The sequence below is a fragment of the Anomaloglossus baeobatrachus genome, chromosome 5, assembly GCF_048569485.1.
Source record: "Anomaloglossus baeobatrachus isolate aAnoBae1 chromosome 5, aAnoBae1.hap1, whole genome shotgun sequence".
NCBI lineage: Eukaryota > Metazoa > Chordata > Amphibia > Anura > Aromobatidae > Anomaloglossus > Anomaloglossus baeobatrachus.
Genome location: NC_134357.1, coordinates 207945517 through 207967514, shown reverse-complemented (window position 1 = coordinate 207967514; position 21998 = coordinate 207945517). Strand labels below are relative to the sequence as shown.

Below are 21998 nucleotides of genomic sequence, written 5' to 3'. Positions count from 1 at the left end.
AGAACTGAGCCTCCCAGTGCCAAACAGCAACCATTGATAAAGGCGGACCAGATCCAAGATGGTGCTTAATTAGCATTGCCTGTGGAAAGGGGTGAGGTAACTGAATCTGAACAGCTACCAACAGGAGGAATACATAGCAAACCAAAATCAGGCGTGCATGGCATGGTGGTGACCGGCCACCAGAATTTGTAGCATAACTACGACCAAACAGAGAGAGAGGGGAGCCAGCACGATCTGAAATTGGCTTGCATAATATAAAAAGTGAAAATTCACAGATTTATTCCAACTGTACTACAATAAAAAAAATGAGAATTTTAGCAAATAATTGATCAATTTTTTGAGCCACCCCTGCCAACGTCACGGCAAATCTCAATAGGGGGGTCCTACTCTACATTCTGTATTTCATGTGCCATGCGGCCTCCTAGATAAAGTTAAAAGCAGAACCATAATGGAGCACACATACCTGTAACCTGTATATAACCGCTTCTATGTTGCAAAAAAGGCACTTGTGGATAGAGACCAGCCCAGGTCCCAGCATGTGGAGCAAGCTCTGCACCATACCAGGACTATATCAGAACTGATCCTCCCAGTGCCAAACAGCAACCATTGATAAAGGCGGACCAGATCCAAGATGGTGCTTAATTAGCATTGCCTGTGGAAAGGGGTGAGGTAACTGAATCCACCAGAATTTGTAGCATAACTACGACCAAACAGGTTTTTTTTTTTTTTTTTGAAAAAATATTTTTTAATATGTGCGATTATGCCATGATTTGCTGTGACTGTATAGTAATCATATGTGAGGATGAATTATTGATTTCATGATCTACCCCAATATTTGGATGTGGCAGATGTCTTGGGATAGGGATTTCTCTGTCCAAGCACTGTTGTATTTTATCTATTTCTGTATATCATAACAGTGCCCTTGTGTGAATTTTCCTGAATAAATCTTTGGCATATTTACCTTCAAGGTGCATCTATTTATGTTTTTTTCAATATGAATGGCCCTTTAAAGCTCATTTTTTTAATTTATTATTGCATTCCTATATTGAGTGGCCGACATTGTGATGTTTTTTCTATATATCCAACTGTTAATTTTTGTTTTTCTTCACCATCTGTTTCCATTAATGCTGCCTGGAACATTATGACAGCTTTTTTGAGAGGTCTATTAATTAGTGAAAAAGACAGCAGAAGATCAATCCAAAAAGGGGTGATAATCTGGAGGATAAGCTTTAGGAGTCTAAAGCTGGTGTCACACATAACGACGACGACAACGACGTCGCTGCTACGTCACCATTTTCTGTGACGTTGCAGCGACGTCCCGTCGCTGTCGCTGTGTGTGACATCCAGCAACGACCTGGCCCCTGCTGTGAGGTCGCCGGTCGTTGCTGAATGTCCAGCTTCATTTTTTGGTCGTCACTCTCCCGCTGTGACACACACATCGCTGTGTGTGACAGCGAGAGAGCGACGAAATGAAGCGATCAGGAGCCGGCACTGGCAGCTGCGGTAAGCTGTAACCAGCGTAAACATCGGGTAACCAAGGGAAGACCTTTCCCTGGTTACCCGATGTTTACGCTGGTTACCAGCCTCCGCCGCTCTTGCTGCCAGCGCCGGCTCCTGCACTGTGACATGTGGCTGCAGTATGCATCGGGTAATTAACCCGATGTATACTGTAGCAAGGAGAGCAAGGAGCCAGCGCTAAGCAGTGCGCGCGGCTCCCTGCTCTCTGCACTGTGACATGTAGCTGCAGCACACATCGGGTTAATTAACCCGATGTGTACTGTACCTAGGAGAGCAAGGAGCCAGCGCTAAGCGCGGCTCCCTGCTCTCTGCACATGTAGCGACGTTATGATCGCTGCTTCTGCTGTGTTTGACAGCTAAGCAGCGATCATAACAGCGACTTACAAGGTCGCTGTTACGTCACCGAAAATGGTGACGTAACAGCGACGTCGTTGTCGCTGTCGCTTAGTGTGACACCAGCTTAAGATGTTGTTCATTCAAAATAATTGTCTTGAAAACGTCAAACATTAGGAGCCTCAAAAACAACAGCGTTTATTCCAATTGGAGCAAGTGAATACTGGTCAATTATTAGCTAAATTGCCCAGGCCCAAGGAAAATGCGCTTTTATTTATAGATGGATGTACAGGGGAATGTCAACACTCAAAACACCTAAAATACTACAGATTCTACATAGTTTCTACTCCAACTTGTATTCAAGCGTGAACTACTCTCAAGTGCAGTTGACAACATATTTACTTGGAATAGGCTTCCCATCTATCAGGAAGGGAGATAAGGATGCCTATATCTTTAGAGGAGATTCAACAAGTGTTGGGGAAAATGCCAAAAAATAAAGCCCCTGGGGTGGATGGGCTCCTACTTTTAAGATTTAAAATTATTGCCATACTATTTAGACATAATCCCCAATGCGTTCATGGGAGAAGAATTACCAAAATCTTTATATCAGCGTTAATAGTTTTTTTTACCTAAAGAGGGGGAAGGACAAAAAAATTAACAAATTTATATAGGCCAATTACGTTACTAATGTCAGATGTGAACATCCTTGCAAAAATTCTTCCATACCAGTTCAGTAATTTCCTCAGTGATTCACTTGGATCAGACTGGCTTTATGACTTAAAAATCAACCTGTATCAACTTGTCATCAACAACAAGCAACGCAAATAGTTCCTTATAATAAAGTTATCCTTTCTTTAGATGCCACAAAGGCATTTGATGTGTGGAACGGGGCTATATCTAGGCTGTGTTATAAGTGAATGGGATATGGCCCTACTTTTATTAACTGAGTTAATCTATCTATATATATAATTGCCTTATTCTGTCTGTCTTGCTCCAAAATTGTGTCACTGTGACAGTGTCACCGTGACAGTGTCGTTAGCGTGACAACTGTCGGATTGGCCGCTGGGCTCGTCCTGGCCCCGCCCCCCCCCACGGATTGGCAGCTTGCCTCGGCCTGGCCCCGCCCCCCACATGGATTAGCAGCTCGCCCCGGCCCTCCGCACGCATCGCCCGCTCCAGCGTACACCGGCTCCCGGTACACATGTGCAGGGAGCCGGCATACGCTGACGCCTCGCCCGCTCGCCCCCGCCACACGTTGGCACACTCGGCCCCGGCGGACATAACCTTGCGATGCTGGGATTGTGACGGAGCCGGTGTACGCTGGTAACCATGATAAACATTGCGTAACTATAGGAAGCACTTCCCTTAGTTACCCGATGTGTATCATGGTTACCAGCGAACACTGGCTCTCGGTACACATGTGCAGGGAGCCGGCATATGCTGCGGTCAATAATGAAGTGTCATGCAGCGGTGAAAGAGTTAAAGACACTGCAAGACACTTCATTATTGGCAGCGGGCACCCCCAGAAGAGAGAAGACAGAAGAAAGAAGACCCCACAGTCATACTCACCAGACGCCGACCGGGAGCAGGTGAGCGCATCAAGGTCCTGCAACGGCGGAACACACACATACGCACACACATAAGAACAGACACACATCAGATCACACTCACTCACTCTCACATACACCTCACACACACATCAGATCGCATCCACACACTCACAACATCCAGTGATATCGCTTACTTCTCGGCGGCGATACTGTGCGTGCAGTGACCTTCCAGGACCTGCCGGAGGATCACATGGCCGGAAGCATGTGGTATCTCCGGATGTTGTGAGTGTGTGAGCACGTATGTGCGATATCGTCAGTGAGTGTGTGCGTGTATGCGATCGGATGTGTGCGTGTATGCGATCGGATGTGTGCGTGTGTTCTGATGTGTGAGTATGCGATCGGATCTGTGAGTGTCGGCAGAAGGCAGAGGAGCATGGCGTGCAGCACAGCTGCTGGGACCGCCCACCGGAGCGCACAGGGAGAAGTGGGGTGTGAGTGTATGCGATCAGATGTGTGCGTGTATACTGTCTGATGTGTGACTGTGGAGCACGATGGGGAGTGCGCAGCATGGGGGATGGAGCACGATGGGGAGTGCGCAGCATGGGGGATGGAGCACGATGGGGAGTGCGCAGCATGGGGGATGGAGCACGATGGGAGTGCGCAGCATGGGGGATGGAGCACGATGGGAGTGCGCAGCATGGGGGATGGAGCACGATGGGGGGTGTGCAGCATGGGGGATGGAGCACGATGGGGGGTGCGCAGCATGGGGGATGGAACACGATGGGGGCTGCGCAGCATGGGGGATGGAGCACGATGGGAGGTGCGCAGCATGGGGGATGGAGCACAATGGGGGGTGCACAGCATGGGGGATGGAGCACGATGGGGGGTCGCTGATCGCGCGGTTCACTTCAGTTGCTGCGTGGAGCTGATAGAGAGCGGTCGTGTTCTATTGCCGCGCCTGTCAGCTTCATGTAGCAGACCTGAAAGCGTCGTGGGATTTCTGTGGATTACATCGGACCTGGAGGGGTATTTTGGGGTTTAATAAAGTGGTGAAAGAAGGGTTTTTTTTTGTCTTTTATTCCAAATAAAGGATTTTTTGGGGTGTATGTGTTTATTTTCTTTACCTTACAGGTTAATCGTGGAAGGTATCTCGGGGAGATGCCTGCCATGATTAACTTAGGACTTAGCGGCAGCTATGGGCTGCTGCCATTAACTCCTTATTACCTCAATTGCCACCGCACCAGGGCAATTCGGGATGAGCCGGGTAGAGTCCCAGGACTGTCGTATCTAATGGATGCGGCAATTCCGGGCGGCTACTGGCTGATATTGTTAGGCTGGGGGGATCCCCATAACGTGGGGCTCACCTTCCTGAGAATACCAATAGCCTTCAGCCGTGTGGCTTTATCTTGGCTGGTATCAAAATTGTGGGGGACCGCACGTCGTTTGTTTTTAATTATTTATTTTACTGAACGATATAGACCCGCCTACCGGTGGCTGTGATTGGTTGCAGTGAGACAGCTGTCACTCAGCATGGGGGCAGGTCTGACTGCAACCAATCATAGGTGCCGGTGGGTGGGGGAAGCAGGGAATACGAAATTGAATAATGAGCGGCCGGCATTTTCAAAAGAGGAAAAGCTTCCGGAGCTTTGTGACAGCCGTGCAGCGCCGTGCCCGTGAACGGTGAATATGAGAGAGGGGGGCAGAGGGGGGAGAGAGACCAGGAATGATTTTAAATGATTTAGATCGTTCTGCTGGACATGATCAGTAGAACGTGACGGGATTTATCAGCGGATTCCGCTGCTTAGCGCATAGCGGTGGAATTCGCCACCATAGACAATCATTAGACACCTTGGCGGATTCCAACGGAATCTGTCAATGTGCGTTACTTTAACGACCCAAAATACGCTACATGTAGCGTTCCCTTCGCCCGACGCTACGTCAAAATAACGACTCAGCGTTGTCCAGCGGATACAACGCAGATACTTGCAATACAGTACATCCTCAATACAAGTCTATGGAGAATAGCGCAGTGCGTTAACGGACTGCGCTATTCTCCATAGTGGCTGATTGCGCTGAATGAAAGTGTGAAACCGCCCTTACCCCGCAGTATGGGGGCACATGTCAGGATGGTGGCTGCACCACGATGGGGTCACATACCAGCATTGGGCCACATCACAGCATCAGCATATTTTTACTTAACTTTACACTGTTCATGGCCTTCTTTCATTACAAGCCATGGATATCAATAAACATTAGACTCATCTATTAAAACTGTTCCTTCTGTTTGTCATTTTAAAACCAATAAACAATTATAAAAATACTAAATTAAACCTAAGCCATCCAGTCCATTTATTACCTTATTATTCAATCTGCTAACCTATATACACATTCTAGACTACCCGATACGTTCGAATCGGGCCACCTTCTAGTCTCTTATAAAAGAGCCCCTACAGCTAGAATTATAGGGGAAAGAGCTGTCCTCTGTAGCTCTTGCTTTTTGGTTTGGTAATAGAACCCCTAGCCTATATTATTAGAGACCACCCTGAGACTGAGGGATTTAAATATTGAGATATAGTAGAGTGGATAGCTCTGTATGCAGATCACCTGTTGCTTTTGTAGATAATATGAATAGTTCCCTTCCAAATAGAATGGAAATCATAGAGAGTTTTGGTGTGTTCTCCAGATTAACCATAATTTGGTCAAAATCTACTCTGCTCTCCCTGAACAGCAGAGAAACTCCATTAATTAAGTAACAACATACATATTGTGGTGGTACCTAAATTTAAATATCTAGGTTTTTAGATCACAAGAAAAGTCAGTGACTAAATTCCTTTAAAATGGAGTCCGATCAGCCTGCAGTCAGTTATCACGCGCTTCGTGTGGGCAGGTAAGCGCCCGAGGATAGGCTTCCCTACCCTTTGCAGACTTAAAAGCCAGGGGGAGCTGGATTGCCAAACTTTAAACTCTATCATAAAGCGGCTCTACTGATGCGATTACTAGATTGGCAATATCATGGGGCCACAAAGCAGTGGGTAAGCCTAGAAAAAATGGACCACGAGATCCCCTTGCGTTACCTCCCTTGGATTAGCTCGGCCTCCAGGGGCCAGCCTCTCTCTGAGGCTGATCTCTTGAGGGCGACAATGAGGACGTATGATTTAGAAATCAAAAGGGGTCGTCTGTTCAGGGGGCACGGTCCCCTCTCCCCTATCTTTTCAAACCCAGATTTTACCCAGGCAGTTGGGGACGATGTTTTCCTGTGTCGAAGGAGGAGCGGGGATGTGCGCTTCTTTCAAATACTTTAGGGATCCCCATTGCCCACATGCGACTTGCTCTCTGCCTCTGCCTTGGGAGGGGCCATGCCCTGGTTTGAATACTTCCAGATCAGGTCTTTCTTGACTGGATCAGGCTGGGAGGCACTTTATGCTGCCCCAACCCTCCTCGTTCGAAAAGCTCTTTCTTTTGGAAGAGGCTCCGGGACATACCCTGTCCCTTATCTATAACCTTTTGATCCAGAAGGGGGATGTGGACGAGCTCAAATTTGTAGGGGGATGGAGTAGAGACTTGGGCGTGACGATCCGGGTTGAGGAATGGAGGACCGCTTTTCTCTTCACTCACAAATTTTCTAGGGCTTGTTCGGTCCAGGAAAAGGGTTATAAAATTCTCACCCGTTGGTACCGCTGCCCTCAGGCCCTACACGCAATCTTCCCTTCAGTGTCAGACAGATGTTGGCGGTGTAACCTCGAGAGGGGGGATATGTTGCATATATGGTGGAGCTGTAGCCTCATTAAGCCTTTTTGGAGTGGGGTCTTCTCGGCATACAATAGCATTAGCGGGGAGGTCCTCTCTGGTTCTCCACAAATCGCTCTCTTATCTATCCTACCGGGGTCTGTTAAATCTCAGAAAATTGGACTATTGCGGTTTTGCCTAGCGGCTGCCCAAGCCGTGATCCCCAGACACTGGAGGTCCACCCTTGCCCCCGCCTTGGATGAGTGGCTTGGGGAGATGGCCTCCCTTTACAGAATGGAGAGTCTCACTGCTGAAATTCAGGACGCTACTGAAAAATTTATTAAGATCTGGAGTACCTGGGTCATTTTTTTGGATTCTCCGGACTTCAGGTCCCTCTTTGGGGCGAGTTGAGACTCTACCTAGATTTTCCCTGCTAGTTATTCTCGGCCCTTCCTTGCCCTTCCCCATGATCCTTTTCTCCGTCATCATTCACTTTGTCTACTTCCCTCTTTCTTTCTCTCTTTATTTCTTTTCCTTTGACTGACCATTATGTGCCTCTATGGTATGAATGGTAAATCTTTGCTGTTTATGTTATAATTTATGGATTTTATACTTTTATAATGGTTCAAGCCAGATTAATATAAATATTCTTAAATGTTCTTTATTGTAACAAACTGTATATGGCTACAACCATGCAAAGCCTTTCATGTTTCATTGCATTCTTGTTTTGTTTTGTTTTTTTTTGTTTTGTCTCTATTTGGGGGTTTGCCTTGGTCTGCAGCCCTGCTTATTGTAACCAACCTTAATTTTTCAATAAAAAAAGAGATTAAACATAAAATGGAGTCCGATGATGTCTAAGTTGGGAAATAAAGTTGGTATGTGGGAGAAACTCCTTCTTTCCACCCTTGGGACAACTAATTTTATTTAGCTGTACCTTATGCCATGCATACTACATCTTCTACATAACATTTGGATCCCTAAAAATTGGTTTAAAAAGATGAACAACATTTTTAGAGATCTAGTTTAGATAAATGGTATCTCTAGAATAAAACTAGAAAAACTACAGGTACCTAAGAATGAGGGCTGTGGTTTTAGCCTCGCCAAATACTTTTGGGTATTGCATAGCTTCTCAATTCCAACACTTTAAAGGGTTGGTGTTAAAAGAGACACAAAAGGCAGAGTTGTTCTGGTGCCAGAAATTCCTAGGTGGAGGAGATAATTTTTTAGAGCTCTCGGAAAAACACAAATTTAAAGCCAAATAGAGATGCTAGCCAACCTTACTTCTTATAGACCCACCAGATTCTGTGTATGATTGGCAAACAATCCTTGTTTGAAGGAACGTCTAAACTTGGAAGGGTTTGGGGAGTGAAAAAGACAGAGTATTAAATACATGTTTCAATTACTTCAGGACGGCCCATTCTGTACATTTGAGTACTTAAAGCAGGTGTTAAAGTGAAATAATTCTGATTTTTACACATTTTTGCAATTACGGCATGTAATGAGGGCTCAGGAGGGTACCACTGATCTCTTCATCTCATCTAATGTTACATTATAGTGTTCTTCAAGCTAAAGTCAATAAGGGTCTTATATCTATACTTTATAAAACCCTGTTAATAAAAATTCTGGGGGATCCTATGGATGTAGTTAAAACTAAATGGGAGATGTGGGTTAGATTTCCACAGAAGTGTGGAAGGATATTTTCAAGTTGTCAGGAAAAGTGTTGATTAATTTGGCCTAAAAAAGATCTCAACTGTTTCTAACACATAGTCTATTAAACCTCAAAAGTATTGCACAAGATGGGTCATAGAACAGAGAGTTGTTGCCACGATGCAGGGAAGAGGGAGCAAACTTAGTTTAAATATGTTAACATTTAAACTAAGCTCTCGCTTGGCTGGGCTATGGAAAATGTGGGTGGTCTAATTAAATTGGCTTACAATATTCAACTTTTAACCTCTAAATCTTGTCTATTAGGTTATGTAGGGGAGACTGGTGGGACAACCTCAGTACAACTAGCAATAGCCAAAATCTTTTACCAAACTAGGAAGACTATTGCTAGACAATAGCTGGCAAACAGATACATTGTAAGAAGAGGTAATTCAGTGTCTGAATAGTACTACTCTAATGGAAAAGGTGGTATATATTAAGGCTGGTTTCACACTACGTCTTTTTAACATCCGTTGAAAACGTTATTTTAGCGGAAGTACGGATCCAGTGCAAATGCGTTTTCATTTCAATGCATTTGCAATGGACTCGCGTCCACCTGCGTTCACCTGCGTTTGCGTGCGTTATAGTGCGGATCCGGTGACTTGCAGTTTTTTAACATGTTTCAAAAACGCTACTTGTAGCGTTTTTGAGCTGAGTCAAAATACTGCAAGTCACCGGATCCGCACGCGAACGCAGGTGAACGCTGGCGTGCTGATAGACAGGATCCTGCTTTTGTACTGAGCATGCCCAGAAAGTACTGAGCATGCCCAGAACCAGTCTCGCGTGATCTGTCTCTCTCTCCTCCTCCCTCCCTCACCCTCTCTCTCTCTATCTGTCTTTCCCCCTTCCTCCCTCCCTCCCTCTCCCCCACCTGAGAGCTGCGGACACTCGTAACCAAGGTAAATATCGCGTAACCACTTCTCTTAGTTACCCGATGTTTACGTTGGTTACGCGTGCAGGCAGCCCTGCTCCTAGCAGCTGCAGACACTCGTAACCAAGATAAATATCGGGTATCCAAGGCCAATGTTTACCTTGGTTACCAGCGTCTGCAGCTGTCAGAAGCCGGCTCCCAGTCTAGCTCCCCTCACTCCCGATCACATGACTCCAATGCCCGCCCCTAAACATCCAGTGCAGGATCCTGCAAAATAACATATGCGTTTGCATACGTTATTTGCTGTAAAAGCAGGATCCGTACTTCCGCTAAAAAAACGTTTTCAACGGATGTTAAAAAGACGTAGTGTGAAACCAGCCTAAGAAGGATGAAACTGCTAAATTTGAAAAACAATTGGGTGACTTTATTAGATGTCCTATGGTAGAATATGATGTACTGGTTAAGGTTGTGACTGTTTAACCTATTAGGCCTCTTCTAAAAGCTAAATCTATTCGGACTTCCCATACAGATAATGTTCTATTTCATTGTCCTTGGCTCTGGTATGTCCTGTCAGCAATATGCACACCAAAAAGGTAGTGGTGGGAAGGAGGTATTGTGTGTGGGGAAAAGGAGTCTGAGGTTAAAATTGAGAATTTGAATTATACTCAAAACATTGGTTGCGTCTATGCTTTATTCATTTGTATGTGACGCACTAATTTTTTTGATATTCATACTAGTTTTTTTGTCTTTTATATTTTATTCATAAAAAATGGTTTGAATAAATTAATAATAGGAACTTTTATTTACAATAAAGGTTGTTCACTATTAGGAAAACTTTTTCTCATTCCCCATGTTTGTATTAGTTAAAATAAAAAAAGCTTATACTGACCTTCTGTGTGCCAATGTGGTGCTGGCACGTAGTTTCACAAGGCTCACGTGAGGTTGTTATGTCATGTAAGCCCGGAGCCCAATCACTGCCAGCTTCCCTTTCCAAGCCTTTGGACATATAAGTAATCAACAGGAAGTGAGAGCTACAGCTAGCCCCTCACTTTCTTTTGATTACTTATATGTCCAAAGTATGGGAAAGAGAAGGTGGCGGTGATTGGGTGCGGGGCTTGAGTGACGTAAAAACTTCACGTAAGCACCAGTTTTTTTGTTTTAATGGTGATAAATATTTGAAATGAGAAAGGTTTGTACAAGTAGTGGACAATCCCTTTAAAGCAAGAAAGCTTTAAAAAAAAGGTAATCACACTGACCTTCAATCTCAGAAATTCTTTTTTCAGTTTCTTTCTCCATTACTTTCTGTTGGAACTGGATTTTGGCCACTTGTGCAACTTTTTCTGCCTCTGTCAATAAAAGAGATTTGTGAATTCTACAGCTATTCAGTACTAAGTAAATGCTTGTTAACCAGTTTGTTTCTGCTGTGATCCACATTTTTGATAAGGTGCTGTTGCTGTCAGTGTATTTGTATACAGCTCTGTTCCATTTTCTGGTATTGAAAACAATTTCCATTTCAGCAATTTTACCACTTAGATATCACAGAATGGCAAACAAATCACCACAAAGGGTTTGACAGAGAAGGCTTTCAGCCCATGATGGTCCATGCATGGCATTAGTACCTGCGTTTTGACAATGACAAAAGGTTGTCTGTCAGATGCAAACAGTAATGTTTTGTAATCTGTTTTTTAAAAAAAAAATAAGCTTAAATGAATTAAACATATTTATGATAAAAAAAGAAATATCCCGATGAAAAAAAGACTAAATTACTTACCAGCAATGGGATTTTCCAGAGCCCATGCCAGCACTAAACGAGAGAGGAACTCTGCCCATAAAGGAAAGGAAATCTACTAAATAAAAGCGCAGAACATATCCCTCCTGCATCAGTTGGGTAACAGAATATGAGAGGACCTTCCATATAGTTATATACACAAACCTTCACCAACCATTGGCTACAGCACCATATAAATTAAACACCTAGAATTCGATTAGTGCACACTCAAACCAGTTACCGGGGAGGGACCATCGCCTGTAGCACCCTTCTCCCAAAGGAAAGGTCGGCAGAGGAGGATAGATAAAGCCTTATAAAAAGTTGAAGGAGAGAATCATGTCACCACTTACATATATGGTCGATCAACACCTCAGCCTTTATGTTTACTGAAGTACCACTAAAGATAGGGTACAGTCTCACTAAACGACGTACCAGCGATTCCGACCACGATTTGACCTTGTCAGGATCGCTGGTGCGTCGCTACATGGTCGCAGGTGAGCTGTCAATCAGGCAGATCTCCCCAGCGACCAGGCACCAGCCACCAGCGACTCTGCGCTTGGTAACCAAGGAACACATTGGGTTACTAAGCAAAGCGCTTTGCTTAGTTACCTGATATTTACCCTGCTTACGTGTGCAGGGAGCCAGCACTAAGCGGTGTACGCTGGTAACCAGGGTAAAAATCGGGTAACTAAGCAAAGCGCTTTGCTTGGTTACCCAATATTTACCCTGGTTGCCAGCGTAAACGCTTACAGGCTGCCAGCGCTAGCTCCCTGCACACGTAGCCAGGGTACACATCGGGTTACTAAGCAAAGTGCTTTGCTTAGTTACCCGATATTTACCCTAGTTACCAGCGTACACCGCTGAGCGCTGGCTCCCTGCACACGTAACCAGTGTAAATATTGGGTAACTAAGCAAAGCGCTTTGCTTAGTAACCCGAAGTGTACCCTGGCTACGTGTGCAGGGAGATAGCGATAAGCAGTGTATGTTGGTAACCAGGGTAAATATCGGGTAACCAAGCAAAGCGCTTTGCTTAGTTACCTAATATTTTCCCTGGTTACGTGGGCAGGGAGCCAGCGCTAAGCGGTGTACGCTGGTAACTAGGGTAAATATCAGGTAACTAAGCAAAGTGTTATGCTTAGTTACCCGATATTTACCCTGGTTACCAGCGTACACCGCTGACACAGAGTCAGTGCTCGTTGGTCCCCCGCCAATCAAACACGCCGATGTGTGCTGCAGAGCGGGAGACCAACGAGCAAAAAATGAACCAGAACAGTGTGTAACGATCAGCGATTTCACAGTAGGGGCCAGGTCGCTGCTTAGTGTCACACACAGCAAGATCGCTGCTGAGGTCACTGGTACATCACAAAACCTGTGACTCAGCAGAGATCTTGCTATGTGAGAAGTACCCCTTAGAGTAAGCTAACCTAACGGCAGCTCTAATCCACCTCGCTAAAGCACCTCTTGAGACATCTGGGTCTTTCCTGGGACCCTGAAAGAAAAACATTGACTGGCTCCTCCACCACGGTTTTGTCATTGAAATGTAATTTATCAAAGTTCTTCTAATATTCAAGGTATGAAATTTCTTCTCCTTTGGGTTACTAGGATTAGTGCAAAAAGAAGGGGAGAATAATCTCCTGACTTCTGTGGAATTTTGAAGCTACTTTTTAAAGGTAGGTTGGGTCTAGTGTTAGAATAACACCATCTTCCAATATGTGTGTAAAAGTTGAATCATCTGATAAAGTCTGGATAACAATGATCTTACTGGCCAAAGTCAGTGCCACCAAAATCACCATCTTCAAGTTAAGATTTTTAACGGTTGAGACCTCTAATAGCTCAAAGGGGACTAGTTAGCACATCCAGCACCAAGTTCAGATCCCAAGGTGGAATCTTCGGAATGGGGACCCCCGCAGATATCTGCTAATTCGATCAGCATAAGTATATGGCTAACAGGCGCGGGTGGATCAGAGATCTACCTGCTCCTGCTTACTACTTAATTTGCGCTGTCAAAATTTGACACACAATTTAAACTGCCATGGGTTGTGCCATTCCCCAGAGATCACGGTGAGCCAATGTGTTGCCATGGTAGCGTGGGTCAGCTGATGACCCCTGACGCTACCATAACGTATTTTCCTGTGAGAGCTGACAAGAGCGCCGCCACTCACAGGAATGCTGCATTTATGCTGATCTGAGCGATGCTGACCTTGCAGTAATAAAGTCCCATAGGAGAACTAGTAAAATAAAAAAATAAAATAAAAAATAAAGTTTTAAAAAATATTAAAAAATTACAAATAAAAACATAATATATTATATACAGTGGGTATAGAAAGTATTCAGACCCCTTTAAATTTTTCACTGTTTCATTGCAGCCATTTGGCGAATTCAAAAGAGTTATTTTTTCTCATAAGGCTATGTGCGCACTCTGTGTTTTTCCACAGCATTTTTAAGCGTTTTTCGGGTGCATTTTTTTTTATCTAAAAACTGCATGACTTTGCTTCCCCAGCAAAGTCTGAGTTTTCATTTTTGCTGTCCGCACGGTGCAGTTTTGTTTTAGGTGCATTTATGTGGTGACCATAAAGATGTCAATTATTTCTGCGTTTTTGCCAGTGTTTTTCACCCATGCAATGCATTGGAAAAAACACAGCAACACAAACGCAGCAAAAAACACACAAAAACGCATGCGTTTTTACCATGGGTGCGTTTTTTGGCAGCCAAAAGCGCTGCATCTTTGTGGTCACAAAAAAGGCAAAGTGCGCACATAGGCTTAATGTACACTCTGCATCCTATAATGACAGAAAAAAAACCTGAAATGTAGACATTTTTGCAAATTTATTAAACAAGAAAAACTGAAATATTACATGGTCATAAGTATTCAGACCCTTTGCTGAAGCACTTATATTTAAGTCACTTGCTGTCCATTTCCTTGTGATCCTCCTTGAGATGGTTCTAGTCCTTCATTGGAGTCCAGCTGTGTTTAATTAAACTGATAGGACTTGATTTGGAAAGGTACACACCTGTCTATATAAGACCTCACAGCTCACAGTGCATGTCAGACCAAAGGAGTATCATGAGGTCAAAGGAACTGCCCAAGGAGCTGAGACAGAAATGTGGGAAGGCACAGACCTGGCCAAGGTTACAGAAGAATTTCTGCAGTACTCAAGGTTCCTAAGAGCAGAGTGGCCTCCATAATCCTTAAATGGAAGAAGTTTGGGATCACCAAAACTCTTCCTAGACCTGGCCGTCCAGCCAAACTGAGCAATCGTTGGAGAAGAAGTTTGGTGAGAGAGAGGTAAAGAAGAATCCCAAGATCACTGTGGCTGAGCACCATAGGTGCAGTAGGGAGAAAGTTCCACAAAGTCAACTATCACTGCAGCCCTCCACCAGTCAGGCCTTTATGGCAGAGTGGCCCGACGGAAGCCTTTCCTTAATGTAAGACATATGAAAGCCCTCAGAGTTTGCATAAAAACACATGAAGGACTCCCAGACTATAAAAAAATAAGATTTTCTGGTCTGAGGAGATGAAAATATAACTTTTTGGTGATAATTCTAAGCGGTATGTGTGGAGAAAACCTGGAACTGCTTATCACCTGCCCAATACAATCCCAACAGTGAAACATGGTGGTGGCAGCAGCATCATGCTATGGGACTGTTTTTCAGCTGCAGGGACAGCTGAATTGGTTGCAATTGAAGGAAAGATGAATGCGGCCAAGTACAGAGATATCCTGGAAGAAAACCTCTTCCAGAGTGCTCTGGACCTCAGACTTGGCCAAAAATTCACCTTCCAACAAGACAATGACCCTAAGCACACAGCTAAAATAACAAAGGAGTAGCTTCAGAACAACTCTGTGACCATTCTTGACTGGACTAGCCAGAGCCCCCCTGACCTAAACCCAATTGAGCATCTCTGGAGAGACCTGCAAATGACTGTCCACTAAAGTTCACCATCCAACCAGATGGAACTGGAGGGCATCTGCAAGGAAGAATAGCAGTGGATCCCCAAATCCAGGTGTGAAAAACTTTTTCCATCATTCCCAAGAAAACTCATGGCTGTACTAGCTCAAAAGTGTGCTCAATACTGAGCAAAGGGTCTGAAAACTTATGACCATGTGATATTTCAGTTTTTCTTGTTTAATACATTTGCAAAAATTTCTACATTTCTGTTTTTTAGGTCAAGATGGGGTGCAGAGTGTACATTAAAAATTCCAAAAGTCAAAATTATGTTTTGTGCTTGCTGCAACATTGCATTAAAATGCAATAACAGACAATCAACACGTCGCATGCATAGCAGTATGGTATAATTAAAACCGTCAGGTCAAGATGCAAAAAATAAGCAGTCACCGAGCCACAGATCCCAAAAAATGGGAACGCTTATGGGTCTCAGAAAATGGCAACATAAGCACTATTCCTTTTTGGGACAAAATTCAGAATTTTTTTTAACCCCTTTGATAAAAGTATATATGTTTGGTATCTACGAGCTCATACTGATGTAAGGCATCATAGTGACACATTAGTTTTACCAAATAGCGAACAGTTATACAATGTTCCTAAAGCTAATATCTGCACCCTAAGGCCCTGTAAGCACTAGAAAATGGAATTTTCTTAAGAAAATTCCGCAGGCTCTTAAAGATTCCCGCACCTGCGGAAAAAAAAAAAACGCAAAAAATCCGCATGTGGTATGTTGCGTATTTGTTGTGGATTTGATGCGGAATTGCCGCAGGTTGTTACCTGCGACATTTCACAGTTCTCCCCGCTCCTGCTGTCCGCGGTGTTGAAGTCTCCGGGCCGTGCTTTTGTCCCGCGCGGATGCCTCCGGCGCTCTGCTGTTTGCGGGTCAGCTGTGCACTGCATAACTGCATATGCATGAGCCGGCCTGGAAGCAGGAGAGCAGTGTCCGGAGGCAGCCTCGCATAAGGTGAGTATAAGATCAGCGGTGACTTCAGTCAGCTGATGTGCAGTGACCGCTGGAGTTCTCCACCTGGAGTCCTCCACCTGTCACTGCAAAGCACATCAGTGAAGTCACTGCTGATCCCGGCGGCTTACTTCACTTGCGTCCTGACCCTCACAGTGAACAGTCATGGTATATGGCGCTCACTGTGAGTGCCTTGTGTAGCAGAGCTGGAAGTGTCGAGGGACATCTTGTGGATTACGTCGGACCTGGAAGGCTGTTATTAAAGGTTAATAAAGTGGTGAAAGAAGGGGCTTTTTTGTATTTTATTTCAAATAAAGGATTTTTGGGGTGTTTGTGCTTATTTACTTTCACTTACAGTTTAGTGATGAGGGGGTGTTATATAGACGCCTGCCATCACTAAACTAAGACTTAGTAGCAGCTATGGGCTGCTGCCATTAACTCCTTCATTACCCAGATTGCCACTGCATCACAGCAACGGGAAGAGCCGGGAAAAGTCCGGGACTGTCGCATCTAATGTATGCGTTAATTCCTGGCGGCTGTTGGCTGATATTTTTAGGCTGGGGGGGCTCCCCATAATGTGGGGCTCCCTATCCTGAGAATACCAGCCCCCAGCTGTGAGGCTTTATCCTGGCTCGTTATCAAAATTGGGGGGGGGACCGCACGCCGTTTTTTTTTAATTATTTATTTATTTTCTTGTACGCTATAGACCCGCCCACTGGCGGCTGTGATTGGTTGCACTGAGAAAGCTGTCACTCAGCGTGGGGGGGTGTCTGCCTGCAACCAATCACAGCCAAAGGTGAGCAGGGAAGGAGTGAATACGAAATGCAATAATGAGCAGCCGGCTCTGGAAGATCAAAGAGCCGCCGCGGGAGCAGTGTGACAGCCGACCGGTCATCGGTGAATATGAAGCGCTTGCTCCTACCCCTTTGGGCCAGATTCTGTTCCCCATAAACTTTATATGGGTAGCAGCATCTGGCCAGATACGGGGGATCAATCCTCCGCCGACCCAGAGTCAGCGGGTGATTGATCTGCCAGCCCTCGAAACCGCAGGGACCTGCGGAAAAGAAGTGACATGCAATTGTTTTTGATGCGTGAATCCCGCAGCAAAACATGCAGCTGTCAAAATCCGCATAGTGTGCACAGCATTTTTTTCCTCATAGGATTTGCTGGTGAATCACTGCAGAGATGTTATGAACATTTTCTGCAGCGAAACATGCAGCAAACCCGCGGGTAATCCGCAGGAAATTCCGTCTAGTGCACACAGGGCCTTAGACTACTGAGAAACTCTAGGATAGACTCAACCAGAATCTCCTCACCTAGTTTTACCCTCGTGACTAGACAGGAAAGTTTTTCAGGTTCTGCCATATATCCTCGTCATTGGTTTGAGGCTTTTAAGTAATGTGGATACTAGGCTTGGAGAAAATCATTTCTGAATTAAAAGTTACCTCTGAAATTCTAAGTTGTCAAATAAAGTCCAGCTGCTTGTGGTTGAAAGTCTGGACCTTGGCTAAGTAGATCCACGATTTCTGATAGGATTCATGGATCGGTAACAGAAATCAACCTTATCCATGAAAACAACGGTCTTTGGGCCAGAACAGGGCTATCAGTATTCCTCTCACCTTGTACTCCCAGACCTTTCTAAGAACTGTAAAAATTAGCATTATTGGTGGAAAGGCATAAGCCAGATTGAAGGTACAAGCAATTTGGATAGCATCTACTACATGATGATTTTCCCCTGTGATATAACAAGTCAAACTTTTTAACCTAACTGTTCCGCATGTTTGCGAATAGGTCTATACTTGGAAGGCCTCATTGGTCCACTATCTGTTGGAAGACTGTCGAATTCAAGATATATTTCCCCAGCCTTAGTTGACTGCAAATTAGGAAATTGGCCATGTAATTATCTTTCCCTCTTGTGTCGTGTCTAGAGCTGTTAATGATGATAGAGGTTTTTCTGACATCTGAAAAATGTCCTCTGCTACTGCCATCAGGCAGCCTGCTTTTGTTCCTCCGTTGGTTGATGTAAGCAACAGTTGTTAGTTTGTTTGATAAAATACAAGCATGTCGGTTTAGAAGAGATGAGAGGAAATTCTTCACAACATACTTTACTGCCAGAAGTTCTTTCATGTTGGTAGAAGTCCTTCTGTCGCATACTGACCAAACCCCATCGGCTACACAATTTCTCATATGCACTCCCCATCCACTTGGGCTTGCAACTGTAGTTATCACTTCTGTTATCTGATTTACCCATAGGACCCCTTTTGATAGATTCCGTACTCTATACTTAACCACCATAATAAGGCTCTGTTTGTGACAGAAGAAAGAGTTAACTTTCCTTCCAAACACCCTTTGAGCCTTTTTTCAGCTGGCATTATCGCCTGCTGTAATTGCTTGGTATGCAATTGGGCCCAAAGAACTGCTGGAATACATGAAGATAGGAAACTCAGCAGAGAAATTACCCTCCTGAATGTCACATTAGGATTGCTTATTGCATCTGAAAAAAAAGTGTGAGACTGCGTACTTTTTTTCTTCGGGCAGGTAAGGTAAAAAGTCTCATTTCCCAAGGCCAAGAGAAGACCCAAAAAGGACAAAAACTTAGAGGGGACCACCTTTAACTTTTTTTTAGGTTTAGTAGCCAGCCTAACTCCTCCACAGTAATCCTGAGCCTTGCTAGTAGAAATTTGCAATATTCCACCAATCTGCTGGCAATGAGGCAATAGTACAGGTATGGGATTATCTGAGTATCCTGCTCCCGAAGATGCACTGTCATTTCTGCTACAATTTACATGAAAACCCTCAGGGCCATTGATAGGTCGAAGGGCAGAGCCCTGAACTGAAAATGTCTGACCTGCCTGTTATGGATAGGTGTAAAAGAGTAATACCGCTGCACAGTTGGCTCTCCTTCCGGGGTCAAACACAAAACAAATGAATTAAACAGTAGAGCACCTTAGAGAGGTCTATGAAAGTAAACACCTATTTCTAAGACAAGGGAACATTCACTGTGACCATACGTAACCGCGGGTTCAAATCAGGAGGGCTCCATATTAAGGCTGGTTGCAAATCGTTCACTTCCAGGAATACAATTCCGAAACTGTGTCCAAGTGATCTCCAGTTACGGAATACTCAGAATAAAGTATATCTGCTTAAACTCGCATCGACCCCAGTATGGTTCCTCGGTGTGGGGTACTGTGAGGGTCTATCCCAACACAATAGAGCAATCCCCCGGTATGCTGGGTGCGATGCTGCTGCTGGATGCCTCGGCCATCGGCATCCCAAACACAGTAAGGCAACCGACACAGAACGCGCAGGAACAGGAGGGGTGACGTCACCACTGAGTATGGCGGCCTCCAAGGGCCAATCCGACTAGTTTCTAAACTACTTGTTTCTTCCTCAGGAATACGCTCATTGCCTGTCTACTGCCTTGCCTTATATGTGTACTGCAGATAAAGGGAGGAGAAAAAATAAAGTTTTTTTCTCTTCCTTCCTTCTCCCTTTCTTCCCCCTCCCGCCTTTTATATAAAAGCAGATCTATTATATGAACCTTAGAGTGGTGCATAAGAAGATAAACTACTCTAACGTTAGATGTATAATTATAGATAGAGGGTTTCACGTACAGTACAGACCAAAAGTTTGGACACTTTCTCATACAAAGAGTTTTCTTTATTCTTATGACTTTGAAAATTGTAGATTCACATTGAAGGCATCAAAACTATGAGTTAACACATGTGGAATGAAGAACTTAACAAAAAAGTGTGAAACAACTGAAAATATGTCTTATATTCTAGGTTCTTCAAAGTAGCCACCTTTTGCTTTGATTACTGCTTTGCACACTCTTGGCATTCTCTTGATGAGCTTCAAGAGGTAGTCACCGGAAAAGATCTTCCAACAGTCTTGAAGGAGTTCCCAGAGATGCTTAGCACTTGGTGGCCCTGTTGCCTTCATTCTGCGGTCCAGCTCACCCCAAACCATCTCGACTGGATTCAGGTCTGGTGACTGTGGAGGTCAGGTCATCAGGCATAGCACCCAATCACTCTCCTTCTTAGTCAAATAGCCCTTACACAGCCTGGAGGTGTGTTTGGGGTCATTGTCCTGTTGAAAAATAAATGATGGTCCAACTAAACGCAAACTGGATGGAATAGCATGCCGCTGCAAGATGCTGTGGTAGCCATGTTGGTTCAGTATGCCTTAAATTTTTAATGAATCCCCTACAGTGTCACCAGCAAAGCACCCCCACACCTCCTCCTCCTTCACAGTGGGAACTAGGCATGTGGAGTCCATCCGTTCACCTTTTCTGTGTCGCACAAAGATCCAAAGATCTCAAATTTAGACTGCGCAGACCAAAGCACAGATTTCCACTGGTCTAATGTCCATTCCTTGTGTTCTTTAGCCCAAAGAAGTCTCTTCTGCTTGTTGCCTGTCCTTAGCATTGGTTTCCTAGCAGCTAATTTACCATAAAGGCCTGCTGCACAAAGTCTCCTCTTAACAGTTGTTCTAGAGATGTGTCTGCTGCTAGAACTCTGTGTGGCATTAACCTGGTCTCTAATCTGAGCTGCTGTCAACCTACGATTTCTGAGGCTGGTGACTCGGATAAACTTATCCTCCGCAGCAGAGGTGACTCTTGGTCTTCCTTTCCTGGGGCTTTCCCCATGTGAGCCAGTTTCTTTGTAGCGTTTGATGGTTTTTCCCACTTCACTTGGGGACACGTTCAAAGTTTTCCCAATTTTTCGGACTGACTGACCTTCATTTCTTAAAGTAATGTTGGCCACTCGTTTTTCTTTACTTAGAATTTGTATTATGGCAAGAAAAAAAGCAGCTAACAGTCTATTCAGTAGGACTATCAGCTGTGTATCCACCAGACTTCTGCACAAACAACTGATGGTCCCAACCGCATTTATAAGGCAAGAAATCCCACTTATTAAACCTGACAGGGGACACCTGTGAAGTGAAAACCATTTCCACTACCTCTTGAAGCTCATCAAGAGAATGCCAAGAGTGTGCAATGCAGTAATCAAAGCAAAAGATGGCTACTTTGAAAAACCTAGAATATAAGACATATTTTCAGTCGTGTCACAATTTTTTGAGAAGTATTTCATTCCACATGTGTTAATTCATAGTTTTGATGCCTTCAATGTGAATCTACAATTTTCAGAGTCATGAAAATAATGAAAACGCTTTGAATGAGGTGTGTCCAAACTTTTGGTCTGTACTGTATATATAAAAGGTAAAAAAAAAAAAACTAATTTTATTTTTAATGTTACAATAGCTAAAAAAAAATAATAAAAAAATTTGTTAACTAGAACAGTAATATAGGGATAACAGGCTTCACACACACACACATTATATATATATACACACACACACACACACACACACACACACACACACACACACACACACACACCCTTGCAAAAGTATCCTTGAATTTTTCAACCTTTTCCCACATTTCAGGCTTCAAACATAAGGCTATGTTCACACACTGTGTTTTTTACCCGAGTTTTTGGTCCGTTTTTGCTGCAGAAATTTCTTGAGAAATTCTTGTAACCTTTCTGCAGACATTTCCCAGCAAAACCTATGGCAAAAAAAATTAGCTGTGCGCACACCAGGGCTTTGGAGTCGGTAAGC

The 21998-nt window shown here is 44.2% G+C and overlaps 1 protein-coding gene across 7 annotated transcripts in view; it reads right to left on the bottom strand.

Annotated features, from left to right (window-relative positions):
- ERLIN1 (ER lipid raft associated 1) overlaps positions 1-21998 on the bottom strand; it is a 494724-nt gene that overhangs the window by 152217 nt on the left and 320509 nt on the right. For all 7 annotated transcript variants that reach the window (XR_012754236.1, XR_012754235.1, XM_075349108.1 and 4 more), the window contains one exon: positions 10959-11048. Coding sequence is in view for 5 of the 7 variants with exons in the window: in XM_075349108.1 (XP_075205223.1) it covers positions 10959-11048 (90 nt within the window). In the remaining 2 variants the exon portion in view is untranslated. The remainder of the gene's footprint in view (positions 1-10958; positions 11049-21998) is intronic.